The sequence below is a fragment of the Balaenoptera ricei genome, chromosome 16 (genome assembly GCF_028023285.1).
Source record: "Balaenoptera ricei isolate mBalRic1 chromosome 16, mBalRic1.hap2, whole genome shotgun sequence".
In the NCBI taxonomy this organism is placed as follows: domain Eukaryota; kingdom Metazoa; phylum Chordata; class Mammalia; order Artiodactyla; family Balaenopteridae; genus Balaenoptera; species Balaenoptera ricei.
Window position 1 is genome coordinate 63748042 of NC_082654.1, and position 25107 is coordinate 63773148.

At 51.6% G+C, this 25107-nt stretch overlaps 1 protein-coding gene across 1 annotated transcript; it reads left to right on the top strand.

Annotated features, from left to right (window-relative positions):
* Positions 1-229: 229 nt before the first annotated feature.
* On the top strand, positions 230-12100 carry TBATA (thymus, brain and testes associated). Its single transcript, XM_059900014.1, has 10 exons — positions 230-291; positions 1560-1795; positions 3749-3904; positions 4787-4866; positions 6032-6205; positions 8163-8244; positions 9055-9199; positions 10784-10836; positions 11598-11640; positions 11884-12100. The coding sequence occupies exons 1-10, from the start codon at positions 245-247 to the stop codon at positions 12098-12100; spliced, it is 1233 nt and encodes a 410-aa protein (XP_059755997.1). The 5' UTR covers positions 230-244.
* The last annotated feature ends 13007 nt before the right edge of the window (positions 12101-25107 follow it).

Below are 25107 nucleotides of genomic sequence, written 5' to 3' on the forward strand. Positions count from 1 at the left end.
TTTGAATATTCTTACACATAGCCCCCTTTGCACATCTGCAAGAGTTTCTCTGGGGTATATTTCTGGGAGAGGAATTGCTGGTTGATATGGCATGCAAATGTTCAATTTTATAAGATACTGCCAATTTTTTCCCCGAAAATCTGTTCCGGTTTACACTCCTACTACCAGTCAACAAGAGTTCCTGTTATCCATCTTCAACACTAGTATTAAATTCACCGGTCCTTACTCTGTTAGAGGCCCTACAATGGCTACGGAAGTGAGGACCCAATTGGCAGAGCATCCACTGACGAGGTAAGGTCCCAAATGCCTTCCCTGCTGACCAAGGAGGTGGAGGGGGCCGGGGTGGGCGGAAGACAAAGGAACTCAACAAACTGAGGGTCCAAGTGGAGATCACCTTCCACTGCCATCAGCCAGGCCCCCAGTGGGTTCTCAGGCCTGAGTTAGCAAAGTCACAAGCAGGGCCCCTCCTGGGTAGGGAGAGAGTCACAGGCAGGGGGCAGGAGCACAGAAATTCCAGGGGTTTTCAGGGGCTGACTTCTTCTGTTAGTTGGGGGTAGGGGAGGCCAGCTAACAGTGACTTTCAGAGAAGGTTTGCTTTATTTCTTTAAGTCCCAGATCCCTTAGAGGCGAATCGAGGACGGAACAGGAAACTCAGGGGCCTGGTCAGCGAGATCTGCAGAGGGTCCCGGGGCAAAACGCCTTGCTTAGCATATCCAGAGTCCATCTATACTCCTCCAGAGGGACTCCCTTCAGCCAGGGCCACCGGAAGGGAGAGCAGACAGTGAGCAGGCAGGTGGTCCCACCAGGCCCCTGGCGGACAGCAGCCCACCTGTGGATCCTCGCTGGACCTACTCCATCTCCTCCTCCGGGGGCAGAAGCACAGCGTCCTCAGGAGAGGGAAGGGGTGCGGGTGGAGGACAGAGAACCTGAGACGCTTGTCTCCAGCGAAGCGAAGCAAGAGCTTGAGGCTTCCCTGCAGCGACGCAGCCCTGACAGCCGCCCTGTCACCTCTGCATCTCCGGGGAGGGCCCCCCCCCCCTGGAAAAGGACTTGCTGGCCTAGTCCGGCCTTGGCGCCAGCTTTCGCTCCTGGACGCTGAGTCTGGGCCAAAACTGCCCCTGAGGGCAAGGGGGAAGGGTGACAGCCTATAGCTGGCTTCTCTTGGGCTGCCAACAGTTTGGCTTGGGGAGAGGCCCATGCTAGGGTCAGCCCCCTGGCCCTGGAGGTGTATATAATGTACCTTTGCTCCAGTCCAGGTATTTGGATGAGTAGGTGGGTCTATGGCTTCTCTTTCTCTTTCTGGCTTTAGAAACGGTTTCTGAGAGAAAACTGGGGTCCTGGCTCCCTGCTCAGGCATCTTAGGAAGACAGAAGGGTCCCTGGGGCCGGAAGGCATGGCTGGGAAAGGACCCTGGGGGAGGCTCAGCTTTGGTGTCACGGGGGTGGTGGTGAAGTCCTGGAAACCAGATTTCAGAGTATCTCAGGAATGGATTCTAATAAGCTCAGGTGGGCACCGCTGCCAGGGGGCTCCATTTGCTTCTCCCTGACCCTCTCCTTCAGTCCAAGGGCTAAGCCAAAACGTGAGAAGAAATCAGGGTGCAGGCCAAGGAGCCACGTGGACGGCGGGCCACAGAAAGAACTGATGATCCCAGGGATCGTGGATTTCAATCTGATCCGAGAGGCACTGAGGACCTCCAAGCCCCAAACTCCCGGTGCCCACCGCTTCGGCCACCTCAGCCACCACTCCTTCTTCTCCCGGCACCACCCCCATCCCCAGCACGTGACCCACATCCAAGGTAGGGCTGGGGCAGGCCAGAGGCTGGCCGGAGGTGGGGACAGGGGAGGGCGTGCTGGAAAGGGAGGACCCAGCCCGCGCTTGGCCGAGCCAAGACCCGACCTGAGGCAGGGGCAGGGTGCGGGGGTCCAAGGGCAGACTGCCTAGCCCTACAGGATTTAAGTCATTGCCGATTCTCCCATTTTACAAATCAGAGAAAGGGATGAAGGTTCTCCTGCAGAGCTGCACTCTCTTCTCTAACTCAGGCCATTTCACCCACTCAGCTATTCATCCATCAAATATCTAATGAGTGTGAACTATGGGTCAAGCAGTTTTTTAGGTCCTGGGGTTATGATAGTGAGCGAGACAGACAGTCCCTGCCCTCACGGAGCCGACTCTTTGGTGGGGAAGAATAGGAAATAGATAAGGTGTCAGATGTGGTAAGTGCCAAGGCTATAGGGGGAGGCCTGACGAACAGCATGATATTTGAGCAAAGAATAAAGGAAGACAGGGCATGATCCATGTGGATCTCAGGGGGAAGAGTGTCCCAGGCAGAGGGAACAGCAAGGACAGAGGCCCTGAGGCGAGAGCATCCTGGCTCTGTTGGAGGAACAGCAAGGAAGTCAGTGTGGCTGGAGCAGAGTCAGGAGGGGGGAGAAAGGAGATGCATCAGAGAGGCAGCCGGGCCCACATCGCGTGAGCCTTGGAGCTCACCGTGGTCACCCTTAAGCCATCTCACTGGGTCAGATAGGAGCCACTGGAAGGTTGAGAGCAAAGAGGTAGCAGAAGGGATCTACTGGCTTTTGAATGGATGGTGGCTTGGACTGGGGAGGTAGCAGTGGCGGAGTTAGTGGCCCTGCTCTAGAGATATACAGAAGGTAAGGCCAATGGGATTTGCCGATCGATTCAAAACAGAGTATGAGAGGGGAGAGGAGGCAGCCTGACTCCCAGGTGTTTGGCCTGAGTAACTGGAAAACTGGAGTTGCACTGGCTGAGACAGAGGAGCCCACAGAAGGGGCCAGTGGAGGATGGGGAGGGTCAGGGGTTTGGTCTGGGACGTGGGAGATGCAACATGTGCAATGCCTCTTAGAAGTCCGAGGGGAGGTATCGAGTAGGCAGTCAGGTCCATTTGGGGCAGAGATGCCAACGTGAGAGCCACTCAGATGGGGGTGGTATTTGAAGTGGTGTGCTGGATGGGATCATGAGGGGACCATGTAGATGCGGGGAAGGAGAACCTGGCATGAACCTGGGGACCCCAAGGCTAAGGGGTTGAGGAGAGGAAGAGGAAGCAGTAGCGGAGCGGCTGGTGAGCTAGGAGGACCCAGGAGAGTGAGGGGCCCTGGCACCAAAGGAAAGTGTTCGGGAAGACAGAGCGAGCACCCACGGTAAGTCCTAACTAGGCTGTTCCCCAAAGCTTAACTAATGATGCTATAACATCACACAAACCTTAGACCGGAGGGTCCTCACGTGTAAATGTCTCTTACCACCTCCAGGCTGCCGTGCACTCAGCCCTGCAAGCCTGACAGATGGCATGAAGTTTTATCCAGAGGGTCTCGCTCCCTGTGATTTGAGCCCAGGCCCCTCTCGTCACAAACTGTGGCTTAATGACCCCCGTCCCCACATCCTCTTCTTTAAGCTGCCTGACTCTGTGTGCTCACACCTGCACTTCACTGCCCTGTCACAGAACACCGAAAGGACCCCAGGACTAGGGTCTCAGGAAGCCCAGGTTCCTGTCTTACCTCTGCCTGACTCACTGCGTGACCCTGAGCACATCCTTTCGCTGCCGTTCTAAGTGTCCCCAGGGGTAAGGTCGCAGTGGTTACAGAGGCCCTCCCAGCTCTCGCCATCTCTGGGCTTGTGGTTACTGGAAGAAGTGGGCCAAGTGCTCCCCCCTGCTCACCAGCCTCCTCCCAGCCCCCCAGAGTTCTTGGGGTCCACTCAGGCCCCCCTTCCCACAGCCTCTAACCTTTCACAGATCTCACCGGGAAGCCTGTCTGTGTTGTCAGGGACGAGTTCTCTCTGGCCGCCTCACCTCAACCCACGCTCTTACCCCGCTCTCTGATCGGGATGCCCACCATCTCGGTCCCCATTGGAGACCCGCAGTCCAATCGGGATCCCTGGCTTTCTTCTGGTGGGTACTTGGGCCACAGCCCCTCTACCTTGGGGTTATACCTGTGCCTGGCAAGAAGGAAAGGGCCATTGCTCTTAGGTCAGTGGGGTCTGGTGGGGAACCCCACTGTTTTCCTTATTTCCTCGGGCAGCTGCATTTGCATTATTCCCCAACCCCAGGTCCTCAGAAATGCACCCCTGCTTGGCTTTGACGTGTCTGAGGAGTCATAACAAGCAGAGGACAAGCAGATTTGGGCAACAGTCATGTGACTTACAGCTCTAGCCAGGAACAGTATTGGAAATACTGTATTTCGTAACCTGTGTGCTCAGGCACCAGCCAATCAGAACAATCAGCCATAGACAGTGTGTTGGGGGGCGGAGGGGGAGGGCAGCATTTCAGAGGCCTCTGCTCTGCCAAGGCTTACCCTTTCCCTTAAGGGCGGGGAGGATCCTGGGGAAGGGGCAGAGGGGCTTGGAAGGCTTGCTGCAGTGCTCGTTACCAACCTCGCCAGGAGTCACTCAGTATTTTAGTAACTGCCACAGCGTATCGACCGAATCTCTGTCCTCGCTTTGGGCTCCTAACAGATGCAAAGCTAGACTAAATCACAAACATCTTGGTACATGTAGCCAAGCGTTCTCCAGCATCTCCCAGTAAAGCCACAGGCTAGGACATCAATATCAGTAGCCACCATACCCACCAACCCACCAGCGGTGTGATTCCTACTCCTTCCCTCAAGGGTACCACCTCCCCTGTGAAACTACCCCTCCCTTTAAGATGCAGGGCAGGAAGACGGGGAGGAGAGGAGGCCCTTCCAGCTACAGTCCTCCCCACACCCAGTGTACAGGGAGGGCAAGGAGGAGAGCCCCAGATATCAGTTGGCTGGATCTTGTCCCCTCCTTCCAGAGGCCTGGAAGAAGGAGTTGAAAGACCTGGCTTCCCGGGTGGCCATCTTCACCAAGGAGAATAAGCTGAAGAGCAAGGAGGTGGGTGCAGAACAAAGCAGGTGTCTGAGAAGAGATGAAATGGACTCGCTCCTTTGTAACTAAATCCCTCCCACGTGGCTTCCAGCAGATCAGCACAGAGCGAGCCTTCCTGAGAGGCGCTACTGTTGGCACAGGGGAAGGGGCCCATGAATTCAACCCAAGGGAGAGGGTCCCAGTGAGGGTTCAGAGGACAGAACGTACCAGGTGGAGAAATCCAAGAAGGGCTCATAGTTTAGAAGCGGATGGGGAGAGGCGTACCTAGTGGAGGCGTACAGCATCAAGGCTCACAAGCTGGAAAATGCAGGGCATCCTTAGAGACCAGAGGGCTGAAGAACAGGGTACAAGTGGGCAGCAGTGAGGGAGAAGGTGGGAGAAGGGCTGACTTTGGACGTAGGCAAGATCAGCTTGCTTCTCATTTCTGAACTTAGTTTCGTGTCTAATCTGAGAAGGGGTGGAAAATCCCTGAAGAATTTCACACAGAACGGGGGTGGCCTCCTGGGTGCTATTTGCTGATAAACCAGTAAGGACAAGTGGGAGGCAGCTTGAAGGTGGTTGAAATTGGTCCTAGGACAGGCCCAGCTCTTTGTGGCTGAGTCTGGTCCTGCCCTCGTCTTGGGCAACAGAGTTCTCGTCCCTGCTCTGCAGCTAACTCGCTGTGACACTCAGGGCAACTCAGCTAAGCTGTCTGGGTCTCAGTTTTCTTATCTTTAAAATGGGGAGAAGGATACTACCAGTCTTAACTGGAGTTCCAGGGACAGGAGGTCCTAGGCCTTGTGCCCACAGGCCTGGCTCAGGAAGGTTTCCCAGGGCAAAGAAAGGATGGCAAGCTGTGGGGGACAGTATCCTACACCAAGGCAGGATACTGTTTTCAAATCTCTGATGGGCTGGGCGGAAGGGCATGGGGAAGGCCTCCCCAGGAAGAAGTACAAGGACCACCCGAGAACCACGGGGGGGCAGCCAACATTCAATGAAATTCCAGCAGGAAGAGCAATAGCTATAATGGAAGGGCCGCCCCACTGGCAGGAGGGGTCTAGGACAGGGTCGGGCTGGCCTGGTTGATCTCCTGGGTCCCTGGCCTCCTCCTCTTCTTTTCCCCCTTGTCCCCTCTGCTTTCTCCTCTTTCTCCCTCTCTGCCTAGAGTCTCTGGCCGCTTTCTTCCCAGCAGAAGCAGGAGCCTCAGCGGGAGCAGGGGGCAAAGTACTCAGCAGAGACCGGGAGGCTCATCCCTGCTCCCACCCGGGCCACGGCCCACCGCCACTCCCTCCAGGGCGCACGAAACCGCCCTGCGAGCAGAGATGGAGGAGACCAGACCTTCATCCTGCAGGATCAGGAGTTGCTGGTGAGGCGCTGGGAAGGTTGGGGGCTCTGGACCCTACAGAGGCCCTAGTCTGAGGGCAGAGAACACGGTGGTACCTGCTCCCAGGCTCACAGGGATCCAACTAGGACCCTTGCAAACTGCTTTCAAGCCTGGCTTCTCCCAGGGAGCCTTGCGCCTGAGACCATAAGGCTCGAAAAGCCCAGACCTGGGAGTCAGGAGCCTGGATTCCAATCCCCAGCTGCCTCTAGCTTTCTGTGTGAGCCTTTCCCTCTCTAAGTCCTTTTCCCTCTCGGGACCTTAGTTCAATGATTTAGCCAAACTGGGAGCACGGACACGTTGTCACAAGGTCTGGTCCAGCTGTGGCACCTGATGTGTTAGTGAAGGGAGCCACGGCGGTGGAACGAGAAGCCTGGAGGTGGAGGCCCTGCCTGGCGTGTCCTCACCACGCCCAGCCTGCTGCCCCCCGCAGCCTGCAAGGCTGGTCGCAGCCACCTCCCCACACCCTGGAGCCATCTGGTCTGTGCTGCAGTGAAGCATAAAGCCCCCTCCTCCGTGTTCGAGTGTCCCATGGGGGCCTGAGAGGCACGCGGGAGTCGTGCTGGTGGGCGAGGCAGTGAGAGTCTCTGTTCAAAGGCGCACATGTTCTCCAGGAGAGGCCAGACCATGACAGCATCCTGACACCTTCCCTGTGAACAGTGCTTTAAAGCACGCAGTCCCCTTGGAGCCTTACGACAGACAGTTCAGGGAATAGATAGAGCAGACAGGACCCCATTCCACAGATGGGGAGGCTGAGGCCCTGCCGGGTGACAGCCCATGGCCCAGGTCCCCGGAGAGGGAGCAGCATGGCAGGGGCTAGAACGCAGTGCTTTCTCCACCGTAGGGCGGCCTCACCTTCCCTGGAAGTAGGTTCTCGGGTCCTGTGGGGAGGGGGCACAGGGCAGGTAAGTTGGATGCGGAGAATGGAGAGGGACCCCGGGCAGATGGGGGCGGGGGTCACCTCAAGGGGCGGGCACCCGGGGGTGAGGGTGGGCAGCCGAGCAGTCGCAGGCCTGGGGAGAGGCCCGGACCAGCTCCCGCTCTGCCAGGGATGACGCAGACCTGCTGGGCACTGACAGCGCCCCTCGGGTCCTGGGGAGACTGACCACCAAGCGCTGAGGGAACCCCACTTTCCTAGGACTCCGGGGGCTCCGCCTCCCCCCGTGGGCCCCAGCTCCACATAGGCACAGCCGCCAGCAGCAGCCTGGCCTAGGGAGCCCCCACAGCCCTTCTAAGACAGAGCTGGATCTCTTGCCGATGATCCCTGACTGGAGGACGCCGCGGGGAAAGGGCCGCGAAGTAGCAAAGATGCCAGAGGCTGAGAAGGCGGCTGGGAGCAAAGAGCGCACAGCTCTGGGCGGAAAGGAGCCCCCGGCCGAGCAGGGCACAGAACCAGCTGACTCCGGCCCTCAGGCCGCCCACGGGGATCACCCCACCTCTTTGCTAACATCTCCAATCTCTGAACTTGGGAACTTCAGGGAGGGGAGGCCCATGGGGTCCCTGAAATCCCCACACCAAGGAGCCAAGCATTCGGGACTCGGTGCGTCTCTGAGGAACTGATGGGCCAGCTCTGACCTTGCCTTCCCAGTGAGGGACTTTGGGGTACAACCAGCCCAAGTAGGGCTCAGGGATGAGGGGTCCAAGTGTCTGATTCTGAGGCTTCGTTCTGCCACAACAGCTCTGCGAGGTGTCCTCCTCTCTCGAGGCCTCAGATGCCTCATCTGCCCGGTAGGGAGGTTAAGAATCTTCCTCCAGGGCTGCAGGCAGAGAAAGCTTTCTACAAAGTGTGAAGTCCCATGCGGAGGGGAGGCAGGGACCATCGTGGGGACCCGTCTAGCCAAGCAAGGGCTCTGGGAGACCACTTCGCGGGGGAGGCAGCTGTGCAGCCCGCTACAACATGCCGTCCGGCCACGCTGACCCACGCCTGTCCTCCTGCCCACAGATCCTGGAGCTGCTTTCGCAAATCCTGCAAACAGACTCCTTGAATGCTATCCAGTTCTGGCTACTCTACGCGCCCCCCAAGGGTGAGGACACAGTCCCGGGCCCAGAACCTCGCCTGAGTGGAGACCGCTGAGGGCTGTGTCCGCTGTTTCTGCAGGACTCAGATGTCACTCGGCTCCCACCCCAGGGCCTTACACGGGGGCCTCTCCTCCTTTTTGGAGCCCCAAACTAATCTCTTCCAGCTAGACAACGTCACTGCTCCCTCCTCCACATTCCTCAGCAGGGTTTCCACAACCCTGCTCCTTAGCGGGGACCCCCTCCTCCACACTGACCGCAGGCCTCGGCCCCTGGGAGGGAGACATTCAAAGACCATACGTAGCAGACACAGCCTTTAATCCACCACTGTGGGAAACGCACATGCACAGAGGTGCAAATGCTCGTACATAAGAGCACACACACATGTGCACGTGAACACGTAAATGGATGTACACATACTCACTGAGGAGGTAGGTGGAGGGGGTATCTAAGTGGGAGGGTGAGGAGTGATGAGAGCCAGAGAGCCGATTGGATGGGAGAGTGGAGGAGGAGGAGGGGGAGGAGGGCGGGTCCCCAGCAGGCTTCCCAGGGGGCCAGGGGGTGTGGTGGCAGGTGGACCAAGAACCAGGTACACTCGAGAGAGGTGTGGAAGGCCAAGGCACGCTGCACACACAGGGGCCAGAGAAGTGTGGCCTTCCCCACGGGCCCCCGAGGACAGAACGTGAGATGGTTAGAGAGAGCCGTCTGGGCCCATTGGGCAGAAGAGCTGGAGGCCCCGCTCCCTGCCTGTCCCACCAAGCGGCAGGATGGGGGCCGAGGTCTTGCCCCTGAGGATTCTCCCCCGTCTGTGCTTACAGAGAAAGACATGGCACTAGGCCTCCTGCAGACAGCAGTGGCTCAGCTCCTTCCCCAGCCCCTAGTCTCCATCCCAGCAGAAAAACTCCTGAACCAGCTCCAGGAAATTCAAGAACCACTTCAAGAGAGGCAACAGCTACCCTACAGGTGGGCTTCGCACCCCTCAGCTGCCCCTCTCCTCCCTAACATTCAGCCACCTGTCCTCCCAGGTGAGGCCAGTGGAGGCCAGAGGAGGGAGCCCAGTGCTGGCCAGAGCCTGGGCTGCCTAAGCCTGTCCTGGAGGAAGAGGCCCATGCTCTCCCCCAGACCCCCCCAGTCCTACCTATGCGGCTTGAAAGCTTACTCTGCCAGACCAGACTCCAGGGGCCAGCTGTGGGGATGCTAAGGGGGTGACCTGTGTCAGTTGTCGCAAGACAGGGCTGGGTAAGCCACATCTAGCTCTCCAGGAGCTCTTGGTCTTTGGGAGGACACAAGCAGAGAAGGAACAGTGACATAAGGCAGGCAGAAGTACCTTTAAGTATTAAGTCCGGTATTAAGTCCTCTGGATGGCTGGAGAGAAGGATTAATGATGAGCTGGGGAAAGGGAAGATGAGGGAAGTCCACACACAGCAGGGGAGTGGGGCCTGAGTGTCAGCCATGGGACCAGCAATCCTGAGTGCCCACTATGTTTGCCTGACACCGCTGGGTGTTTAACACATTTCTAGTCCATACAGCCGCCCACGGAGGCAGTATTACCTCCATTTTACAGATGAGAAAACTGAGGCTCAGGAACAGTTGAATGACAGCCCAAAATCACGCAGCTGGGCAGCAGAAAAGCTGGGGTTCAAACTTAGGCTTATCTGACTTCCAAGCCCAGCAGCGCTCAGATTCACCAGGGAGCTTATTGAAAAGGCAGATGCCTAGAGATTGTCACTCAGTAGGATGGGGGTGTGTATTTCCAACAGCACTAAGTATGTCTGAAAGTGCCTGGGGACACTGCTGGGATGGATAGGATTTGAACAAGCAAATGAGAGGGTGGGGAAAGTCAGGAGTGGAAGTCAGAAATGGGAAGCGTTAGGGAATGTTAAATCTGGGAGTGGCTGGAGCGCGGGTGGGCGGATTGGTGAGAAGGGGGCGGCCTGCTGTGCTGGCTTGGATGTGCTGAAGGTGTGGGTGCTTGCTCTGGCCCTGGACTCGGTTTTCTTTTCCACTTTGAGACCAGGGGTGGCACAGTGGTAAGGCAGCTTCACTGTGACCTTAGGCAAGCCACCTGCCATCTGTGAGCCTCTGTTTCACCTTCTCAAAACCCCCACTCCCGGAATCATAGGGAGGAAAAATTACATCGGGTGCATCAAAAGGCTTGCTGAGTGCAAAGCCAATACAAGATATGAATGTTATCCATGCTCATCAGTATTTCATTAGGGAAGCAGGGTTTCTGTCTTCTCCACTCACACAGGAAGGCTTCCCGTCTGCAGGGAAGCAGCAGGCCAAGGGAGGGCAGGTGCAGTGGCCTCCCTACAGCTCCCTACAGAAGGGCCTCGGTTCCCTGTGGCCACAGCGGGCGATGGAGTCACAGTTGTTGGGGTCCTGCTTGGGGTGGGGCCATCCCTGGACAGACACCTGCTGGCTCTCAGGAGGGGTGGCTCTTGCCTCTCCCTGGGGCACCTTCCCCACCTCCCTGCCCACCCTGCCACTCGGCTGGCTGCACGACTCCAGCCTGACCTTCTCAGCCTCTCCTTGTGTTGGTTTTAGCCAATCCCTGAAGAAGACGAAGACACCACCTCTATCAAAAAGCGAAAAACCAGGTAAGGGTCCACATAGCAGGTCACTGGGGGCTCACAGAGGCCCACCATGGCTAGATTCCTCAGGGGATACAAGGACCCCCTGGAGATGGGGCCCTGCCCAAAGAAGCGGCTCATTTCATCCATCCATCCATCCATCCACTCATTCGTTCAGCAGATCCTTAATTAGTACCTAAGCGCTAGCTTCTGGGGTCACTGGGGGAGAATTCAGAGACGAGTTCCTGCTGCCGTGGAGCTTCATCCTAGGGAGAGGAGTGCAGACCACAAAGACACCTGAGGCAGATGGGTGCCCTAAGGAAAATGACAGGGCGATGGCAGAATCAGGAGGACAGGCAGGGTGGGGAGAGGGCCCCTTGAGCCGAAAGGCAGGAAGGATCCAGCCCTCTCTGGGTCAAGGGAGAGCCTGCGAGCAGGGCTTCCACCTGCCAGCTGTGTTGGTGAAAGGGCAGGCAGGCCAGGGTGGCCGGAGCCTTGTGGGTTGGGGACGGTGGTAAGAAATGAGATCGGTGGGCAGAGCCGGCCTGTGGGAAAGGCCAGGCATGTGGTCTCATAAAGAGAGCGTGGGGTTCACTGGAGGGTTATCAGCAGGGTGTGGTGGGACCCCTCTGGCTGCTGTGTAGAGAATGGACTGTGGGGTTCCAGAGGGGATGAGGGAGACCAGGGAGGAAGGGGTACCTTAGACCAGAGGCGGGGGGAGGGGAAGGAAGGTTGGAGGGGAGAGGAGAGGACAGGTATTCTCGATGTACACTGTTCTGCCCCACTAGACTGTAAAGGGTCCTGTGTGCCGGGCAGCGTGTCTGACACAGAGTAGGTACTGCTCAGACATCTGTGACCTGGATGTAGAAGAGGGTGGTGAGGCTGGGGGAAGGGAGTCAACCCCTCCCAGGTTGCCAGGAGAGCCCGAGCGGAAGCCTGGCCTGACCCAGGCACGCACACATCCACCAGGGCCTGGCGGGGAGAAGGGGTCTCCCCAGATCTCCTGGGCAGCTCCCAGGTAGGGTCCTGGCCCCTCACGCTCTCCTGCCTGCTGTGTTCCCGTCCCCCTCCCAGAGAACATCGGGAAATCACAAGTTCTTCGTGTGCACTCCAGCCAGAACCCAGAAGAGAAGGCGGCAAAGCCAAAGGCAGAGGGCTGAGGAGTTCGCACCACTTTGCCCACCTTGCTCAAGAAGAGCCCCTGAGTTCAAAGATTCGGCCCGCACCTCCTCAACAGCAATACCGGTTTTCCTATCACGTGGAGCCTATTAAAATACTGTCTTCCCCTTAAGAGGACAGTTCCGCTCTCCTACCAGGAGGTCTGTGCTTGGGTAGTTTGCTCCAGGAGGGGGAATGAGCTGTACCAAACCATCCCGACTCCGTTGGAGAAAGCCTCCCCGTGTGGGGCTTCCCTGGTTCTGTTAGGTTCCAGAGAACTGAAGGGCAGGTCGTAGCTGGGGCTCTTCTCATCCTTGAGCCAAGTCTCACAGGGTTCTGGGCAGATTAGAGCAGAGGTTGGGAACTCGCCACTTTACAATACCGATCCGTACCAATTATTGAGTTCCTACCAGGCACTGAGGCAGGACTTAGGTACTAGCTAATTCACATAGAACACTATGTGAATTGCTGTACGTGTTTTATATATGGTACTATGTTTGATGTTCCCCAAAGCTCTATGAGGTAGAGAATCACTCCCATTTTATAGATGAATAAACTGAGTGAGGCTCAGAAAGGTGAATGAGCTTGTCCAAGGCCACACGGTAAGTGACAACCAGGATCCAAACGCAACATGTCTGGATCTAGAATCCCTGCTCCTATCTGCTGCACTCTGCTGCCTCGCGAACAGCAAGCCTCACCGCAAGTTGTGGTTACATTCCTGAAGAGCATATGGTTAGGAAAATGGTGCTTGGCAAGATCAAGAAGGAAAGGGACATTATACAAATGTGACCCAGATGCAGCTGGGGTGTCTCTATCCTTTAAGATATAGAGAAGACGGCTTTGACCCTCTGGGAAGTCCAATGGGTTCCTTGAGATTTCTGCAAATTGCTTGGGATGGGGTGGGGAGGTCGGCATTGAGTATTTACAATTTCATGGTCACCTATGGCTCTGAGCTCCTACTTCTATTGACTTAGTTCAGTCCACGGATTGTGGGTCCATTCTATACTTCCAGCACTGCCCCCATTCCCCCACGTCAATTCATATGACCCCATTCACACAAAACTTGTGCACGGCAGGCTTCAGTCAAGATCAGGGGCTGGATGGGGATTTCCTGTGAACCCAGCAAACAGCTTCATGGTCAATATTAGATCACCTTGTTTTTAAAAGTCCTTGGCCACTCTTCCACTGGGGATGTTTCCCTGGTGGCAGCATCGCATATAACAACTATGCCCTGGGGCTTCCCCGGTGGTGCAGTGGTTGAGAATCCACCTGCCAATTCCGGGGGCACGGGTTCGATCCCTGGTCCGGGAAGATCCCACATGCCGCGGAGCAACTAAGCTCGTGTGCCACAACTACTGAGCCTGTGCTCTAGAGCCCATGAGCCACAACTACTGAGCCCACGTGCCACAAATACTGAAGCCCGCGCACCCAGAGCCCATGCTCCGCAACGAGAGAAGCCATTGCAATGAGAAGCCGGTGCACCGCAACGAAGAGTAGCCCCCGCTCGCCGCAACTAGAGAAAGCCTGCGCGCAGCAATGAAGACCCAACACAGCCAAAAATAAATAAATAAAATAAATAAATTTATAAAAAAAAACAACAACAACTATGCCCTGGGAATTCCCTGGCGGTCCAGTGGTTAGGGCTCTGCGCTTCCACTGCAGGGGGCACGGGTTAGATCCCTGGTCAGGGAACTAAGACCCCACATGCCGCGTGGTGTGGTCAAAAAACCCAAAAAAAACAAAATAAAACAAAAACCTATGCCCCTTGCCATCTCACTGAATTTCTCCTGCCCTGTCCTCAACCCTGCCACCAGTTTGCCCCCAGAAAACCCACACTATTTTTATTTTTTCCAATTTTTTTCTTGTAAAATATACATAACACAAAATTAACCATTTAGACCACTTTGAAGTGTAAACGTCAGGGTCATTAACTACATTCACATTGTGTGCAACTATTACCACCAAGCATCTCCAGAACTCTTTTCATTTTGCAAAGCTGAAACTCTGAAACCCATTAATAGTTTCCCATTCCCCCCTCCTCCCAGTCGCTGGCATTCCACTTTCTGTCTCTGAATCTGACAACTCTAGGTCCACCATATTAATGGAATCATATAGTCTTACGCATTATCCTTCTGTATCTGGCTTACGTCACTTAACATGATGTCCTCAAGGCTCATCCATGTTGTAGCATGTCTCAGAATGTCCTCGCACATTTACTTTTTTAATCGATGCAGCAGTTCAGCTCCTCCAGCCTCTGTTCTCAAACACTCCAGCTCCACCTTGCCCTGTCTAACCTCATTTAGGGGCTGAGCTGAACAGAAGGACTGTTCATGGAATAGGGTCCTTGCCCCTTGGCAGTTGTGGTTACAAGAGTATATCCCTACTCCATTATAAGTAATTTTTTGAAATCCAGACAGTGAAAAATGCTAAAAGCTATCTGTTTCCAAAATATATCATACTTCTTGGCACAAAAGCCCTGGGTCCTTAGGTAATCCTTCTACCCCTCCTCTAATTTTTCAGGAAAACTTGCCATGAGATTAATATCTGCCCCTGCAGATTCTCATACTTTTCTTATTCTCTGGAGCGTACCTCTCTTTTAAGTTTCTCAGTCCATCCTTCAAATCTATTTATTTTGCTTTCTCCATCTCGTGTTTCCTTTTGCAACTCCCTGCAAAATGCTTGTGTCACTGCCTGGCTTTTGTACCCATTGTCACTGCATTGAAAGACAAGATGTTTCAGGCCTGGCTTCTTACCTGTGTATTTTGAGGGTAGATTGTGAACAGATGAGATCTTTCTCAGCAGCTCTGCAGTCTGTTAGGAGAAAGATAAGGGGACTGAGTTGAATCATGTGCACATAGAAACACTGTGGAAATAAACATGTGCTATGCAAATGGGAATAGGAAACTACCATATTGCAAAAACACAGATGGCTAACCTATGGTTGCATGGGATGATCTGACCTCATTCAACGCTCACAGCCACCCGTAAAGTAGGTTTTATAGGTGGAAAATCCAAGGCTCAGAGCAGAAGCAACATCAAAATTTACACAGCCAATCAGCAGTGGATTCAAACTCAAGGCTGTGGGCTCCTCTGTCAGTGCCCTTTGCTTTCTGCCAGCTGCCATCTTGCAGGATCACCCCAAGTCCCACTTGTCTCCAGACAGAGAAGTGGACCCTTCTCTCACTTCCAGCCACTTCACCCTCTCTTCCTTCTGGTTCCTCTTCTTCCATCTCTTAGATATGGAGTTCGGCAGGGTTTGCTGTGACTCCCTGGCCCTCTTTAAAGTCCTTCAACAGGCCTGCATCCTTTCTCCATGTTTTAAGGGGGTCACTGCTGAACCCCAGGGGGACAGCCAGCTGGGAGAATTGGAAGGTTCCAGACATCTCACAAAGCACTGGCCAGAGTCGTCACTGGCCTTCCTGGAAATGCAAGTGGTGTCGGGCCTGCCTTCTTCGTCACCTGCACAGGGCCATCTTGACCTCAGGGCCATCTTGACCTCAGATCTTGTGCAGGTTGGAGGCCGGGCTGGTTACTGGGCTGCAGCCTGTAAGCTCTGCTTGGCTTTGCAGAGCTTCTGTGCCCTGCTTAGCAGCACTCCCTGTCTGGGCCCCCTTTTGGGCATCAAGGTGACTTCTGCTGGGTGTCAGGACCCCATGACCACTCCTGGGTCACTTCTAAATTTTCCTTGGCTCAGGCCCTGGAATTTCTCTTCTCACTACCCTCTGCTTCTCTGCCTGCCTGAAGCATGAGGACAGATTTTCCCTTCCAATCTTCTCTCCTATGGCTCTAGGTCCTCCTTGGGATCCAGTCTCCTTAGGCACTGTGAAAGCCATTGTTGGGTTTGCCCAGATGCCCCCACCCCCTTCCAGGTGGGCCTGAAACTTAGCTCCGTCCAACCAGAGTGCCCCATTCCTGGGCACAGCGAAGGATTGGATAAGCATGTGACCCAAACCAGGCCAACCATAGTCCACCCTTGGGATTGTTTTGTTGGCTGGGAAGGAACGTTGGCTTTTGAGATGATGCCATCATCGGTCATCATTGCTCCAAGAGACAAAGCTGTGGACTCAGTCACACCTGATGGTCCTGATTCTTCCCCATCCTTCCCCATTATATGAGACAATAAAATTATTTCTTAATCGAATTGTTGATTTTTATGCACTTTTAACATAAAGCTTACTATTTTACCCATTGTTAAGCATACAGTTCAGTGATATTAAATACATGCATACTGTTGGGCTACCATCACCACCATCCATCCATAGAACCCTTTTCATCTTGCAGAACTGAAACTCTATACCCATTAAACCATACCTCCCCATTCCCTCCTGCCCCCAGCCCCTGGCAACCACCCTTCTACTTTCTGTCTCTATGGATTTGAGTGTTCTAGGTACGTCATATAAGTAGAATCATACAATATTTGTCATTTTGTGACTAGCTTACTTCACTTACCATAGAGTCCTCAAGATTCATCCATGTTGTAGCATGTGCCAGAATTTTCTTCCTTTTTTAGGCTGAATATTCCCTTGTATGTATATACTCCATTTTGTTTATCCATTCATACATCGATGAACATTTGGGTTGTTTTGCTTTTTGGCTGTTGTGGATAATGCTGCTAGAACATGAGTGTACAGAAGAAGTTGATTTTTATGTCACATGTGACCAAAGGGATCCTGCGTGATCTAAGGTCACATAGTTAGTAAGCAGAGGCTCCAGAACTAGAATACAGCCTCATCAGACTTCAGAGCCACTGACAAGAGCCCTTGGTTCCCAAACTTGAACCATTCTCATACCCCCATCATGAATATGTTACAACTGTTCACCACCTGTACTATTCCTTCATATTTCTTTAAATTTACCTTTTTAATTTTTTTCATTTAACTATAGTTTTGACCTCAGCGATAATATCCCTGGCATCATGGTTTTGAGGTGTTATTTATAAAAGTTTCTCATACACACAAAAATAAATAGAAATAGAAATGTTTAAAATGTTAATGTTCCTCCATGTGCCCCCTAAGTTCAACTTGTACCACCAGAGTACACTTTCCACACCTTGGGAAACGTTGACTAGAAGAGATAGCAGTTTGAAGATGAGAGAACCACGCTTGGGACCCTTGGCTAAAGGACACACGTGGGGGTCAGCTTCTCCATGCCCAGTTTGCTGGCTCAACAATCACCCCACTGACCGCCCTCCACTTGATGGGTGAGACAAGAATAGGCTGGTGACCCATTTTCAGCAAAGGCAGGGAAAGGTTGTACCCTCCCTTTTGGAGCCTTAGGAGCCCACTGTTGGGACGTCCCTCAGAAGCTCTCAAGCCCCCTTCCCAGCCCATGGCAAACCCTCATTGTAGCACCCATGACATGGCGTCCAAATTCAGGTTGGACAAGGACGGTAACAGAGATCCCACCACCTTTCCTGACTGCTCAAACCCTAGTTCTGTCCCCAGAGCCACAAAGATCAGGTCTTTCCTTCTTCCTCTGGCTTTCTAATTTTGCCCTTGTCAGAACTCTTTTATGTCTCAAACCACGCCTCCTTTCAAATATTTATACCTTAAAAAAAATTTTTTTTTGGTCTGATTGCATTAGCTAATACTTCCAGAGAATAATGTTAATTAATAACTATGATAGTGGGCATTTTAATATTATTTAATGAGAATGCCTTCCATTTTTCACCATTGAGCATGAGTTGACTTTGTTTATATATCAAATATATAGAAACTGAAATATTCACATATTCGTAAAGTTAGGTCAAGAAGTATCCTTCAACTCTTACGTGTTTAATCCACGCTGGAACCTTATGAGGTATATACTACTGTTAATGACAATTTTACAGATAAGGAGCTGGAAAAAAAGAAGTAACTTGCTCAAGGTCGTATAAGCAATAGGAAACTGATTCAGGATTCAAATCTTGCAGCTTGAATGGGCAGAGCCCATTCTCTTAACCCCATTCTAACTCCCCATAATAACTCCACGTGGTAGATATTAGCACAATTTTATAGACGAGAATTCAGAAGAGAGGTTAAGTGATTCGTCCAAGGTCAAACAGCTGACAAGTACATCCTTCTCACAGGTTAACAGGGTGGTCTTAGAGTTTATCTCTACTGCACATTGGCTTAATTTCTTCTGCGTGCTGTGTGATATTTTTTTTTCTCAAATCTGTCTTCCATTACACTGTCTTGTGTTTCTATCATGTCAGCTATACCCCTGATATTATCCTACTACATTCATTAACTCTGCAGTGGTATTATTTTTGTCCTTGTTTCTTTTCTTAGTCCTTTTCAACTCATTCTATTGCCTTGTCTGAACTTCAATCTCTTGTTTCAGAGTTCAAGTTGTCTTTAATTTCTTGAGAATGCAAAACAGTTCTTTTCTAATATTTTCTTCTGTTCCTGGGTGTATCTTCTTCCAGAAATGTGCACGTCATCTTTCTTTTTCATGTTCTCCTTCCTCTGTCCCACTCCTTCCTTTTCTCCTGTAGAGTTGTTGCATAGGTACCATGTCAGTTTCTTTTGGTTTCACTTACGTTGGATCTGGAGCACTTCCTTCCAAGCCCCTTATTTGCACAAATGGTGACTTCTTGATTCTCCTCTTTGTTTACCTGGGCCCTGTGTGCACCGTCCTCTCTGAACACTAGCTTGAGGTCTGACTGTCATTGGTTTATATTCTTCCTGTTTCCCTCTTCAGCTGCCTGGGACAGAGGGGTTGGAGAAAACTGGGTCCTGGGAAGCCAGCAAACCAACTGCATCTCTGTTTTCTTCATCTGTAACTTCTAAAAAATAAACTTTTAACTTTAAAACTGTGTTAGATTTACAGAAAAATTGTGAAAAAAGAGAGTATCTATATAGCCTATATCCAGTTTCTCCCACTCTTTTTTTTTTTAATGTAACAGCTTCACTGAGATCTAATTCACACACTGTGAAGTCCACCTATTTCAAGTGTACAATTCAATAGTGTTTAGTATTCACAGAGTTGTGCAACACAATCAATTCCAGAACATTTTCGTTACTCCAAAAAGAAACTCCAGTACACACTGGCAGTCACTCTATTTCCCACAAAGCTCCCCCTTCCCTATGCGGCCACTAAACTATTTTCTCTCTCCATGGATTTGCCTATTCTGGCCTTTTCGTATAAATGGAATCATTTAATACGTGATTTTGTGACTGGCTTCTTTCACTTAGCATAACATTTTCAAGGATCATCCATGTTGTAGCATGCGTCAGTACTTCATTCCTTTATGGCTGAATAATATTCCATTGTATGGATATACCACATTTTGTTTATCCATTCATCAGCTGATGGACATTTGGGTTGTTTCTATCTTTTGGCAATTGTGAATAGCACTGCTATGAACATTCATGGACAAGCTTTTTGTGTACATATGTTTTCAATTATTTGGGGTCTCTACCTAGGAGTAGAATTGCTGTGTCCTATGATAACTCTGTGTTAAACTTTTTGAGGAATGGCCAGGCTGTTTTCCAAAGCAACTGCAACATTTTACATTCCTACCAGCAGTGTATAAGGATTTGAATTTCTCCACATCCTGTCAATACTTGTTATTGTCTTTTTGATCGCCATCCTAGTGGGTGTGAAGTGGTATCTCATTGTGCTTTTCATCTGCATTTCCCTGATGGTTCGTGAAGTTGAGCATCTTTTCATGTGCTCATTGGCTATTTGTGTATCTGCTTTGAAGAAATGTCTATTCAGATGTAATTTTGTTTTTAAAAACAAAACTCCTGTTTTGTATATGAGGATTCTCCATCCTGTCTGGAACTTTCCTAGTTCTACAGGGGACGCCCTGAAAGGAAAGCCCACCAGCCACTCTGGTTTGAGGGTCTCAGTTATTTTTGCTTTTGGTATAGCCCAGCACTTTGTTAATTCCCTTCTGCTAAGCCTTTGTTTGCCATCAGAGATTATTAACATAGGGTAATCAGCGCTTGCATACTTTCTTCCCAGCAGCTGGGAGAGGGTAAAAGTTCATGCTAGCAGTTCTGTCTCCACCTGAGATGCTCTTTATCCCTAATGGGAGACAAGTACCAGGTGTTACAGTGCCCATGTAGGAACTTCCAAATCCACAGACCCTTTCCACCGAACTGGGGGGTACCCATGACGTTTTAGATTTTTCTTTGCCCAACTTCTCTCATTGTACTACTTTTAAGGATCAAAGCCTGTGTCCATTCCTGGAGCCTTCATTCAGTCTGGCCTAAACTGTTGCCTCCCTAACGTGAATCTTCATGAAGCATGTGGTTTTCGTTGAGACCCTTCCCAAGTTTCTATGTGAGTAACCCATTCCTTGCAATTTTTATTTCCTTTGGGCCATTTCAGTATGCAAAAGGAAATAAAAATAGCAACAGAGATGCCATAATAGCCAATCAATTTGTGTTTCAATTTTTGCTGACTTGGCTGTGAAGGAATAAAAACCTGGACAAGATTAAAGGCGTGAGGATCAACTCGGACTGAAAAAACCAAAAGCAGCCCTGCCGTCAACAGGCGGGGACAGACACAGACAAAGCCAGATGCAAAGTTAACAGAAAATGCAGCTTTTCCCTAGGTCATGCCGCAGCTGTAAAATGCCATAATCACCCCCACTCTGCGTGACTGTTGCTTTCTTGCCAATGAGACCCCCAGAGCTCTGTTGATATTTTCCTTTATTCCTGGGGATACCCAATTGCTAAGCTGCCCTTGCCCCGTGACAGAACCCAGCCCCTGGTTAATCGCCACGTCTCCTCATCCTGCCTCAGAAACAGTCACCAATCCAGGACTGACCCCTGCTTCCCTGGGACTCTTCCAGAACCCTTCAGGGGGAACCCAACCCTTAGAAAAGACACTCCCTGCTGGCTCTCTTTAGTCCAGAGGCATTCCACGCTCCCTCACTGACCCAGGTCAATAAGTTTGATTTTGTCCGACCACAGGCTTGTCCTCTGGGTCTGTGGCTGCTTGGAGTGTAAGAGTGGGTATCAGATTAGTGTCGCCCCGCTGTTTTTCCCATTCACCTCAGCTTTTGTTTGCCGCCAGCGATAATTAACCCAGCGTAGTGACTGATTAGGTTCCTTCTTCCTGCCAGCGGGAAAGGAGAAAAATAGTACCTATTAGTGGCTCTCCCAGATCTGTTCACCACTTCTAGGATAGGGATGGGTTCCAAACCTGGCTGCCCACACAGGAAGGTGCACAGTCGTCCAGCCCCAACCAGGGACAGCATTTGGGTGAAGGGCCCACGATCAGTGTGCACATGCCAAGGCCTCTCCCAGGGAGCAACCTTGGTGGCACTTGATCCTGCCCTCAACGAGCCGTCTGTCCCCACACAGTCCCTCCTCTCTTCAGGCCTCCGTTCACCCCTCAGCTCACTAAGGTCCCTTCTTCCTACTTGGACAGTCTATGATCTAAGTTCAAACGACAGAAATAAGTGGGGTTCCCAGTAATAAAAAATCACTATCACTCCCCTCAGTCACGCCCCAAACCAGGTCTCCTGGCTCCTAGGCCTCTCTTTCTAGAGCAGCTAGCCGTGTCCCCTCCAGACCTGTCTAGCCTAGGCAAAGTGAGGGCCCTCCACCCTGTAAGGTCACTGGACCTGGAGCTGCTCACCCTGGACTAGGAGAGCGAGGCAGATGGGGAGGAGAGGAAGGCTCCAAGACAAGATGCTCCTGTGGGAGGGTCCAGCCCAGCCCACCTCTGCCCAGCTCAGCAGACCAGATTTAAAACTCAGGATCTAGGGCTCCTCTTGAAACACCAGAAGCTGTGGAAACCCAGGGTCCTTGATCCACTGGCATGAGCTCTCATTCACCATAGTCCACACCCTCATTTACAAGACTTGCCTCGTGTCTGAGAGCCCTACCCTGGACACACACACTGTCCCTTTGCGGCTACTCTAGCTTGCTCAGGTCCGCCCCTCCGCTCTCTAGCGCCCCATCCCTTTACTCGCTGCATCCACGTAACAGTGGCCTCAAGGCCCTGAGACAACGGGACAAGCTCTTGGCTGCAACAATTGCCCAAGGAGCATTTCATTAAATCACTGAGCCCTAGAGAAGGGAAGGTTTTTTCTTTTTTTAAAAAATTTATTTACTTGTTTATTTTTGGCTGCGTTGGGTCTTCGTTGCTGTGCGGGCTTTCTCTAGTTGTGGCAAGCGGGGGCTACTCTTCGTTGCGGTCAGCGGGTTTCTCATTGCGGTGGCTTCTCTTGTTGCGGAGCACAGGCTGTAGGCGCGCAGGCTTCAGTAGTTGTGGCACGTGGGCTCAGTAGTTGTGGCTCACAGGCTCTAGAGCGCAGGCTCAGTAGTTGTGGCACACGGGCCTAGTTGCTCCGTGGCATGTGGGATCTTCCCGGACCACAGCTCGAACCCGTGTCCCCTGCGTTAGCAGGCAGATTCTTAACCACTGTGCCACCAGGGAAGTCCCAGGGAAGGTCTTGTCCATAGTCATGGATCAGGGAAAGTTCTGAGTGAAGTGTATTCTACTGCATTCTAAATTACAGAAAATTCTCAGAGGGACTCCAATTCCATTCACTGCAAAAGGTGTTGACTGACCCCCTATTGTGTCCTGACCACATTCCAGCTCTGCAGTTACTGAGTGGAAGGATAGGCTTGGTGGCTTTAGAGCCAGCTCAACTGCTCATTGTGTGACCTTCTGCAATTAGCTCGGGACTCTGAGTCTTGGCTTCTGATTCATATGAGAACTGTTCCCAGCTAGAGCATTAGATTAATCAGTAAGTGGATTTCAATACTAAGAGCCCCAGCCCTTTTCTTTTTGCAAAACTGTCACTTACTGGATAACTGAGGCTGCCCTGCATACAGAATTACAGGTGTGTGTTTTGTCAATTGCACAATCTCCCCTCAGCTGCCTATATAGAGATTGTCTGTACCCTTTGCTAGCTGTGTGACTTTAGGCAAGTGACTCAACCTCTATGAGTCTCAGTTTCTTCATCTGTGAAATGGGAATGATAATAGCATCAACTTCATAGGGTTGCTGTAAAGATTTAGTGAGATATTAGGTGGCATGTCACAGTGCCTGGTATATAGTATGTGTTCAATAAATGTTAGCAATGTATTTCCCTACACTCAAGCACTCATTTCCAGAAATTAATCTAGAATGAAAGCCACATTACTAATACCACACCTACTTTCTTGATAACTCTTTATACAAGGGACAGGCTAACACAAAGGGATCTCATGGCCACTGTCCCAATCTTCATAACTGCCCCACAGAAGGCTCAGTCCAGAGATGGCTTTTCCTGTCTTCTACGTGATGGGTAAAGTGAGGCACTAATGGTCAGACACGAAGACGGCTGAACTAGAATCTGGGTCTCCTACCCCCCAGACCAGTATTCTGCCTCCTACATCTTGCTGACCACTTGGCAAGAGGATCAGCTGAGATGGTGATTTTTTTTTAGAACTATTTTATTATTATTATTATTATTTTTTTTTTTTTTTGGCTGCATTGTCTTTGTTGCTGCGCGCGGGCTTTCTCTAGTTGTGGCGAACGGGGGCTACTCTTCGTTGCGGTGCGCGGGCTTCTCACTGCAGTGGCTTCTCTTGTTGAGGAGCACAGGCTCTGGGCGCACGGGCTTCAGTAGTTGTGGCACGCGGGCTCAGTAGTTGTGGCGCACGGGCTTAGTTGCTCTGCAGCATGTGGGATCTTCCCAGACCAGGGATCAAACCCGTGTCCCCTGAATTGGCAGGTGGATTCTTAACCACTGTGCCACCAGGGAAGTCCCTGAGACAGTGATTTAGAAGGCTCTTCGAATGTCCTACACTCTTGGGGACAACATTATGAATGTCAATTCTCACCATGCAGACAGCAAATTCAAAAAGTTCTGATAATATCATGTTTGGATGCCCAAGACTTCTTCTGTAAGCTTTTTGAGAGAAGATGATGAAAACCAAAATTCTTAATATTTGGGCTATGGTGCTTTTACACCACTGGAGAGACTAAAATGTAAACAACCTTTCTGGAAGGCATTGGGAAATATATATCAAGTGCCTTCAAGATGTGGTTTTGGTACAGTTTTCACTCCAGTTAACTTCTGGAAATGTCTTCTGAGAAAAATGAGGTAAACATGAAAAGATCAACCTTGTATCACTGTTTACAATAACAAAATTTAGAAACAACCTAAATTTATGGTACTAGGGGATTTGGTTAAATAAATGATCATTTGCCGTACAATGGGGTACTATGTGTCATTAAAAGTAGAGATGTAGCTTGACATATTTCAGGATGGAAAGATGTCATTCTTGTTGCAGGGGCAGTAGGGAGGGGAGAAGTTACTGATGGCACACATAGTAACATCCTGTGTGTGTGTGTGTGGGTACAAACACCTTCCCTTACACATGCACTTCATGAATGCACATATCTGAATATGTCTGCTAAGTAGAAACACGAATTTTTTTTTTTCTCAGCAGGTTTATAGATTTTTTTCAATAATGAGCCTATATGCCTTGTACAACTTTTTCAAGGAGAAAAAGATCTGGGGTGCAGGCCTTGGGGATTTCTCCTCAGTGGAAGCTGGGTTCCTCCCCAGCAGTGATCCCACCCCCTAAACCTCCACCTCCACCCACACTTCCCCCTTCCCCCAAGTCCTCAGGCACCTGAAGTGATGCAGGGAGCAGGTGTTCCTCGGAGTTCCAGGTCAAGAGGCTCTGTGTCTTCCTCTCTTCCTCTGCTTGCTTGGTCATCTCAGGTGGACGGCCTGGAGGTCCACCAGGAGGTGGTTTCCAGCCAGAAAGGGACCAGAGGCCAGGCTGCCCCACGGAGGCTGGCTGTTTCCGGGAATATGACAAGGCTCTGGCTGCTTCCCTAGTAGATTGGAAAGCTGAGTTTCCTGCCCTCCTTGAGATCTAGCCTTCTCCCTCTCCCTCCTCCTCTCCCTCCCCTTCCTTCTCCCTTCCCCTCTCCCTCCCATCTCCCTCCCGCTCTCTGCAAGAGCCCCAGGGCCAACAGCTGAGTCCCAACTGAAGTCACAGGCTGGAGGCCCAAGGAGGCCATCTGGGCACAGAGGACAGTCATAGTGAGGACCTCCCAGGTCACGTGGGCAAGAGAGTGAGGGTAATCTATGCAGATGATGGAGTTTAAGAAACGCTGCCCCAAAATATGGCACCTTGGCATATTGAATAGTTTAATCTGAAGGAGTCTGAGGAAACAACAGAAGCAGGAAGG

Excerpts from the sequence above, each read along its gene's own strand:
- TBATA (XM_059900014.1), top strand. The coding sequence starts at position 245 with ATGGCTACGGAAGTGAGGACCCAATTGGCAGAGCATCCACTGACGAG. Across the intron at positions 3,905-4,786 it reads GGATCCCTGGCTTTCTTCTG|AGGCCTGGAAGAAGGAGTTG; the intron begins GTGGGTACTTGG and ends CCCTCCTTCCAG. Across the intron at positions 11,641-11,883 it reads GGCAGCGTGTCTGACACAGA|AGAACATCGGGAAATCACAA; the intron begins GTAGGTACTGCT and ends TCCCCCTCCCAG.